Genomic DNA, 9,283 nt, shown 5'->3' on the forward strand with positions numbered 1-9,283 from the left:
TGCAATGGGAGAGGCCACAACAGTGAGAGGCCCGCGTACCGCAAAAAAAAAAAAAAAAAAAAAAAATATATATATATATAGGCTGTTACATAAGTCTCTAGTTTGTGATATGACCAGAAGGTAACACAAAACTATATAGATCAATTCATAGTCCTAATTATATTTAGTCATAAAATTCAAGCTCAACTCCACATCGTGAAACTTTTATTCTCTCCTGTGCATCTTTCACTGTCCTAATAAATTTGCAATAATTAATTAACATTATCCTCACAAAACCCTATACATGTATCCTCTTATTATCCCATTTTATACATGAAAAACCAAAGGTCAAGTAACATATCTGAGGTCACTAAACAATGGTGAAGTCAGGAAAGAAGTACACTTGCTCTGGATCTTAAATGACAGATATTCTATAGTCACATCTATTAAATTCTGAACTGGGATATTGACATGGCAATTTTTGAACTGTCAAGGTGGAGGAATCTGGTGCTGATAAACAAATGATTATGAAATTGACTGATATTATTGTTTGTTTCTAAGGGGACAGGCTTATTTATTTGGGTATTTGAAGGACAATGGAACGATTATGCTACTGTCTACCTAAAGGAGGAGAGAGGCAAACAAGGGACATTTTCTCTGAGGACAGTACAGGTGGAATTATAAGTTGTCACAACTCTTTATGGTAGAGAGATTTTTGTGGGCTATTTAACCTCCTTAGTTCATTGATAATGTATGGACCTGACATCAAGAGATGAGTCACTCTGGATACTTCTATGTGCAATGCTTCCGTCTACATAAAGAAGTTTCTGGTGATATTTTGAGGGAAAAAAATTACAATTTATTGCTAGTATTTCTGGGGGAAAAATGGATTTATTTGATGTCAAATAATTAGTTGAAAGGCTTGATGTTGACCAGGAACTTTTCTTTACAAGACACAACATCAGCCTTGTTTTGCAATACAGGTAAAAATAAAATTACAGAATGATTTATTCAAAATTGTAATTCAATATAAATAATAAGTGAAATAGAGCAATACTTTTAAATACCAGATTTATGTACTTACCACATGTATCTGGTGTGATATATCCTTCCATTAAAAAAAAGAAAAGAAAAACTTGGCTCAATTTTTGAATTAAAAAATATACATACCCAGAATGTATAGCCATTGAATATCTTTTAACATGGACAGTGGGATTTATCTATTTGTTTACTTACTTACTTATGTATTTATTTGCCTCTGAAGATTCAAATTAGGAATCTTTTTAAAATTTGTAAGTGTAAAAATTTTGACTTTATCAAAATAAATATAACAATTTAATATATTTTGTTGAAAAAAGATACATTAGGGAAAATGCATCTTTTACTTCTAGTCTTAATTAAGCACAAAGGACTGCATATTTGATATGCTTCTTATTCATAATACTTAAACAGTGTAAAAGGTAAGTATTTGAGTTAAAACTGGTTAAACTTTGAGCCGTTTGGATTTTAAGATCCTACCAGTTATTTCAGTTGAATAAATTGACTCTTCATGTAAAAAAAATCTATGCAGTTTTTTAATAAGTTGTCAGTCACATCTGTAAATGTGTTTTTAAAAAGTCTTCAGTACTTAAAATATTGAAAGTATAATTGACATATATACACTAATATGTATTAAATGGATAACTAATAAGAACCTGCTGTATAAAAAATTAATAAAATAAAATTTAAAATTTTTTTAAATTTAATTAATTTAAAAAAAGAAAATATAATTTTCATCAAATTATGGACTATTATATAAAATATCATTTGTGGAAATCATTTGAAGAACATGAGGTAAAATAACATTTTATATTAATACTAAAACAACAGTCTATGATTATGTCTACTTTCTTGCATGTTAATTTTCACTTTGGAGTGGGTAAACAGAACAAAATACTCACTTCATGTGGTCTTGGACTTCAAGAAATCACATACCAAGTTATTTGGTTGTAAACAAGAAGAGTAGCCATTGGAAGTAACTCAAAATTTCAAAATTCTTACTGAGTGTCTAAAGTCTTTATGGCACTGTAACATATAGAAGGATAGCCTTTTAATAAATTACTTACTATTTTATAATTCCCTTATCCTACCTAGGTTACATCTGCATCTGCCAACAGTAGTAACATGCACTACTGGTTTAGGATAGCTGACTCTGTAAAATATACATTTTTATACTAAAAGATGCATTTATATTTAGAGACAATACAATTAATTTACCATCAGGAATTAAAATACTTTGTGTTTTTTTTTAATTTTCTCATTGAAGCATTTTACTCACATCTTTTCCTTCAAGCAAAGTGTATGTAACTTCATAGACACTGTTCATAAAGACTTGGGATAAGAAGAGATACCAAATAAATCCTGAGTGAAGGTAATCTTTTTTTTTTTTCCTAATTGAGTTGGCTTGTTTAAAGAAATTCTTGTTCAGGAGTCAATGCTAATTTTGGTGGAATTTCTTATATAGAACAACATATAAATGGTCAAGTTTCAAGCCATAAAAGCAAGTCACTATAGATCGTGACAGCCACTAACTACATTCTTCAAGGAGCAAGTCTAATTGTGCGAAATTTAATTTTTGGTATTATTGTGCTTTATTATGTCACAATTTTGAGGGACACCTTGAAAAATGTAATGCCTGTACATAAGCAAATTACTTCTCAAATTGCACTTGAAACCTATCAATGGAGCTTCTCTCCAGTTTTTTCTCTACAGAATAGGTTATTTTCTCATTAGATTAGGTGCTGTATGTTTTCTTACACCCAGAGTTTCACTGAACTACACCACAGATAAAGAAAATTACCAAGCCCACTGGCTAGAATAGATCAATAACAGTCATTTGATTGTTTGCTACTGTCTTTTTCATAGTATCAACAGTCTTGTGACTATGTGACCTCAGGATTTGGAATCTGACTCAGCAAGCAGCTTGTTTGAGCTTTTTTCTGTACTTTCTGGATCGTCTTAGATTGTCAGTTGTCAAATTTCAAAAAAAGTTCTTATACATTCTTTATTTAAAAACAGAACACCTTAAACCAATTTCATTTTTAGAGAATTAGGTAACAGCTAAGACTAGATCAGAACACTTGCAAACATTTACATCTAATTATAGTTCTAGTTCCAGTACTCTATATCTGCACGTATTAGTTGATCTCTGTGAGAGTCTAATCATATTTTGAAAACAAAGAAAGTAACCCTTTGAAGACTGTTATAGTGGTCAAAATGACATATGTAAAACACTGAAAAGATTTTGTGTAGGTGTACAGAAGATTACTTATTTACTTAAGACTGAAAACTTATCTAATCTCTAGTACTTGGAAATCAGAACTATGCAAGGCCACGGAATGACTTTAAGTATGTGTTGGATATTTTTTATAGATAAATAGATAGATCTATAGAGATATATATTTAATTTTTTATTCTTTTAATTAAATTGTACTTAGAAAATTTCAAAGATTTTAAATACATTTCCTTAAAATACTGAACGTGTCCAATCCTGAGAATTATTTATAAATCTGCCTTAAGAAATTTTGCACTAAAGTTGTGAGAGTGACAACATTCTGTGATAAATACATATAATTAAATGTAGTCAAACCACATTATATATAAAATATATCATTGATATTGCTAAGAAGAAAATGAAAGTGACACATTGTAAAATAAGAGTGGTACAAAAGTGGATAGAGAGTGGATCTAAAGATTTTTGTAAACTCTATCCAAGGTAATGAATTAGGATGGACAGAAGGGAGATATGGAAGAATAGGACCACCGGGACTGCCTTTGTTCTCCTGGGATTGTTTTACCAAATCCAGAACCCCAAGCTACTTTTTACTTTCATCTTCCTAGTTTTTCTTGTCGCCCATATTGTCAACGTTATGATGGTGATTCTCATTTGGTTGGACTCTCACCTCCCTACTCCTATGAAATTTCTTCTCAGTTAACTTTCTTTGATGGACCTCTTGTATATCTCTACTTTTGTCTGGAAAAAACAACATTTCCTATACTAATTGTGTAATTCAGCATTTCCTCTTCATGACTCTGGTGGGAGCAGAGTGCCTTCTCATGGCAGTCATGGCTTACGACTGCTATGTGGCAATATTCCATCCCCTCCACTACTCAGTTCTCATGTGCCCTACAGTTTGTATTTTCATGGTGGTTGGCACTTGGCTGGCTGCACTTCTCAATGCCTTCATCAATGTTGTCTATGTTCTGAATCTTCCTTATTGTGGCTCCAGGGACATCCATCATTTCTTCTGTGAGATCCCAGCTCTCCTGAAACTTGTTTGTGCTGACACTTCTCTTTATGAAAATGGTCTTTTTGTCAGTGGTGTTGTGTTTCTCCTCTTTCCAATATCTGCCATCATGGCTTCATATGGGCAGATTCTCTACACTGTTTTGAGATTAGGATTAAACATGGGGATGAGGAAGACTTTGGCAACGTGCTCTTCCCATATGATTGTGGTGACTCTCTTCTATGGACTAGTCATCATCAAGTATTTTCTCCTCAAAGCCTATCACACTGCTGAGCAGGACAAAGTTGTCTCTATCTTTTACACCATCCTCACTCCCGTGCTCAATCCCCTCATCTACAGTCTGAGAAACAGAGATGGCTGGAGCCCTCAGGAAAGTCTTCAGAAGAAAAGTAACCATAAGAAGTTGATATCTACTGAGAATAGGAGAAGAAAGGATAGACCTTAGTTACAGAAGGATATCACTGTAACAGAGATGAGCAATATACAGCCAGCAAATGGTACTTCTCTGTAGACGTCTCATGGCCAAACCACTTCACCCTATCCCCTGTGGACTACTAATGAAACAGAGCATGCTTTGCTGCTATGCCACATAAGATCTTCACACATTTATTAAGAAAAATGCAATGTCAGAGATCTGCCAGTCGACAATCAATATAAAAAACAACTCTTTTTTTTTAATTAGGGAAGAGAAAAAATGTGAATCCTAAGTAGTATTGACTCTATACTACATTTTAAACTCATTTTCCCTAAACCACTGTATTGTAACAATATTTGTCAATACTTATTATACATTGCTCAGAACTTTGTTTTCCAATTCTTATGACAACATATTTAATTTTGAATATATTATTCAAGTGTGGCTCACAAACACAAAATTTTCTTCTTGTTCTTACGACTTTATATTGGAAGTGATGTTGTATGTTTGGTTTTTTTTGTTTTGTTTTACTAATTTCTAGAACCACAATAGTATAGCTTTGATAATATTTATCTAATTATCTATAGTAGTTTGACTTTATAATTATAGTCTATTTAACTATTTTTAAAATTTATCATACCATTTCCTTCCAACTTATAAACTTCTTTCTATGAAAGGTCCCACTTTGTGAAAAATAGTTTTTTCTTGCTAAATCTTCAAAAGTGAAAATAATGGGTCCAAGGGAATAATTATTTTTTGATGTTTATTTCTTATCAAATTGATGAGTCATGTACATTTATAACATAACAAATAGATATGTATGTGTGTGCATAGTTTATGTGTATACAAACCAATTCATAAAATTGGTATATATGATTTTATGCTTTTTATTTTATTGAGTTAGTAAATGATGAATCCTCATTGTAATTGCAATATATATTTATTCATTTAGTTTCAATTGATTTTGAAAATTTTCTTGTGTGTGTGCTATATTAACATTCTTGCTTTGGATTTTTTTCATGCTACACTTACCCATTTATTATTTCTGATCTTTATATTTTTTACATATTTGACTTATTGACATATTTGAACTTTAACAATTTATTCTTAAAAATCCATTAATTCTCTTATAGTTCAATGCTGTGGCCATAAATTACACATTTGAATTTACACAACTTTCACTGAGTAATTTTGGTTATTAAGAAATATTATCACTCCACATAATTTGTTTTGTACTTTCATTTATCTTTTTACTGGTTGTTTTTGCCTTTTAAATGTAAATTAGAATTACATCTTCAACTAGATTAAAAATATTTTATCTTTGTGTCTACATATAGTCCTGCAGCTGTATTTAATAAGCAATAAATTGTCTCTCATTCTGAAAAGATACTTAATTAGATATTATGTTCTCAGCTAGACCTGATTCACCACAGCAATGAAAGTAAATATAATTGTTCTCCAGAGATAACAACTGTTCTCATTTTTATAGTTTTATAATATACTCTAATATTTGAATTTTTTTATCCCTGTTTATATTTTTAATAAACACACTCTATTAATTGCATGATAATGGGTCCTATGGAGATTTTCAGGAGTAAGTAATGATTCTTCAATAGAGAAACTCTGACAGGAGATGTTTAATAAATTGAGCAAAAATAAACTGAAATGAATGTAAAAAGTGTGCATGTAAAAATTATTTCTTTTTTTTAGGTGACCATCTTTGTTCACTTACTTATTTAAAAGAGAATTATTTCTCTTTTCTCACTTTTCTAGTTAGCCAATATTTTCAAACTGTGATTTTTTCAGGTAACAAAGCACCAGAATTTCATATACTAATATACATTAAATTGTCCCAGTATTTCAGTCACCCTATAGATAAATGTTTTACCTCTCCCATAGGTTTAGCCTATCCCATAGCATATCTGGACTCTCTACTTCAGGAAAATGAACTATACAAATTGGGTATATTGAACAGATAACCCCTTGTTGCAATATTTCTGGTAACCACACATCTGTATATTTAGAAAATACATCTCCTTCATTTTCATTGTCAGGGTCTTGACTTGTCTGTCCATCACAGTATCCTAACCCTTAGTGATATGTGCAAACATGTGATTCAGGCCCAGACAATATTGCTCTGTCTTTGGCCACAAATACTGACCCAGCAATGTGCATACATTCAAATCAGGATCACCCATTCTCTTCCTTTCGATTTTTAGAAGTTAATCTAGTTGGCAAATCAAGAAGTAACAAATTTCTCTTTCAGGTGAAATATTCAACTTAGCAAAGACGTCTGTTACTCTTCATAGTGTTTGAAAACCCATTGAATCAATATTTAAAATTAGTTGTCACATACAAATATTAACACTAATAGAAAAATCCCTAGATTTTGAAATAACAAACATACATTTTCCCATGGATTATCAGATGGAGCTGAGCCACTCCTGTGTTTCTCACCCAGGAATGGCTTTCTACCATTGGCCACCCTTCTCAACTGTACATTTTCATTTATGTGCATTAGCAGACAGGTCTCTGTGAATACTGAATTTGCTATTCTTTTAAAGAGAAGACTTTACTATGTCCTTAGTAACCATTCATATAGTTTAACTAGGGAGTGCTATTATATGTATAATGTTAAGATTTTTGATACCTATGTACAGGAAGACTGAAATTGTATATGGATTTATAATCCATTTACCAATGTACAAGAATGTGCATTCTCTTTCCTGCTTTGCTAACGTTGTCCAGTTAGTTAACTTAAAAAATATTTTACTTACCTTGTACCAATGATGAGAAATTTTTAAATGTATTTTTCTACATTTTAACATTGTGTTCTTCAACTTAATCAGTCTTTATATTAGAGTGTTTGTATCTTTTTGACAGATTTTTTTTTAACATTGAACATATTAAATTATTTTGTATGCATATGAGAATTGTGTTTATTTTTTCTGCTACCTCATAGTATTTCATATGTCAGAATTTGGAAGTAGCAGAGATAAAAGCAGTGGATTACAAAAATAGTAAGTTGTGTTTATTATGCATATAAAAATGGTTCGTTATCTAGGAGCTTTTAAACTAACAATGGAATGAGGCTCAGAGGAATATTGTTATAAGACAGCCTATAGAGTGGGAGCACAGAGGCTGTTTATTATTTACAGTGATTGGTTATAAAGTTAGAGCTTTCCAAGAGGTAGATAGAGGATTGGTTAAAGTGGTTACCTCATAGCTATTTGGGGGAACAGTTTGTTTGGGTTATGATTTCCAGAGGCATTTAAAAGAAGTGGTCTATGATAAGTTTTGCTTGCTGTGCAGAATAAGCTAAATTAAGTTTTGCATGTATGTCTTAATTGGTTTTGCCTGCTCAGGTAATTTTCAAGTCTGGTATCTATTTGTACTTGATTTTAACACTTGGTTTGACTTCAGATATGGACGTAAGGCCACCAGATATATATTTACAAGTTATTACAAAGAAATAGCTTAAGAAATAAATAAATGTGAGCTTAAGAGATTCTCTTTTTACCCGTAACTTAGATATAAAGAAAGAAGAAAATATCAAATCTCAAGAAGAGATTGCTGAATTTTAACTATCACTTTACAATGCCACCACTAAGTGAACACAAAAAAATTATATGCATTCATGCTTAAAAGTGCGGGCACTTAATTGTATTTAAAATGTTAACATTTAATCACACTCTGAGTCATATCATGTAGGATGACCAGTGTTCAACAAATGTTCAAATTAAGATTTATCTCTCTGGAGAGTATTTTGTTCCATTTAGTTTTTAGTATCTTATTGTTAATTTATTTGGATATGTTTTGAAATTTCTCTTCTCTAATTTGGATGTTGACACATCTGCTTTTGCTATTATTTATTTTTGTTTTATGAAAGGCTATTTACCTAGGTACAGCTTAACTATGACCCTTTCATTTTTATATATTGCTTGGAATTAACTCCTTAGTCCATAGATATGTAACTATGCCATTAAAAGTTATTACTCTTTTACTAGAAAACTTTTACAGAGAGTGTTTTTAATTTTTAAGATGTTGACAACTTTAAACTTCAAATTTTTACTTGGGAGAAATGTTCACCATGTTTCTGACTATTCATGCAGTTTCTAACTTTATAGAAAATAATGTGACATGAATTATAATAATTTGTTGAGAATTTGGGAAAAATAAACAATTCATTTTTTGTGAATATTTCTTAGATGTTAGAAAATGTACAACTCCCATTATTTTACAAAATGCTTATGATTTATTATTCATTTTGTGTATCACTTAAAATAACAGGTATCTTAATTAAAAAGGAAGAAATAGAACTATCACTATTTGCGTATGACATGATTTTATATATAGGAAACCTTAAAGACTCCATCAAATACTATTAGAAATAATAAATACAGTAAAGTTGCAGAGTACAAAATGAATAAAAATCTGTTGCATTTATATATACTGATGATGGTATAGCAAAAAGAGAAAGTAAAATCCCATTTACAATCACAACAAAAAGTATAAAATACCTAGGAATAAATTTAGCCAAGGAGGTGAAAAACTTGGTCACTGAAAACTATGACATTGCTGAAAGAGATTTAAGAAGACACAA

At 30.9% G+C, this 9,283-nt stretch overlaps 1 protein-coding gene across 1 annotated transcript; it reads left to right on the top strand.

Annotated features, from left to right (window-relative positions):
* Positions 1-3,746: 3,746 nt before the first annotated feature.
* On the top strand, positions 3,747-4,710 carry LOC136120349 (olfactory receptor 2T27-like). Its single transcript, XM_065873767.1, is given in 2 exon segments — positions 3,747-3,991; positions 3,993-4,710. Coding segments are annotated over 2 exon segments (963 nt in total).
* The last annotated feature ends 4,573 nt before the right edge of the window (positions 4,711-9,283 follow it).

This window comes from Phocoena phocoena, chromosome 3, assembly GCF_963924675.1.
Source record: "Phocoena phocoena chromosome 3, mPhoPho1.1, whole genome shotgun sequence".
In the NCBI taxonomy this organism is placed as follows: domain Eukaryota; kingdom Metazoa; phylum Chordata; class Mammalia; order Artiodactyla; family Phocoenidae; genus Phocoena; species Phocoena phocoena.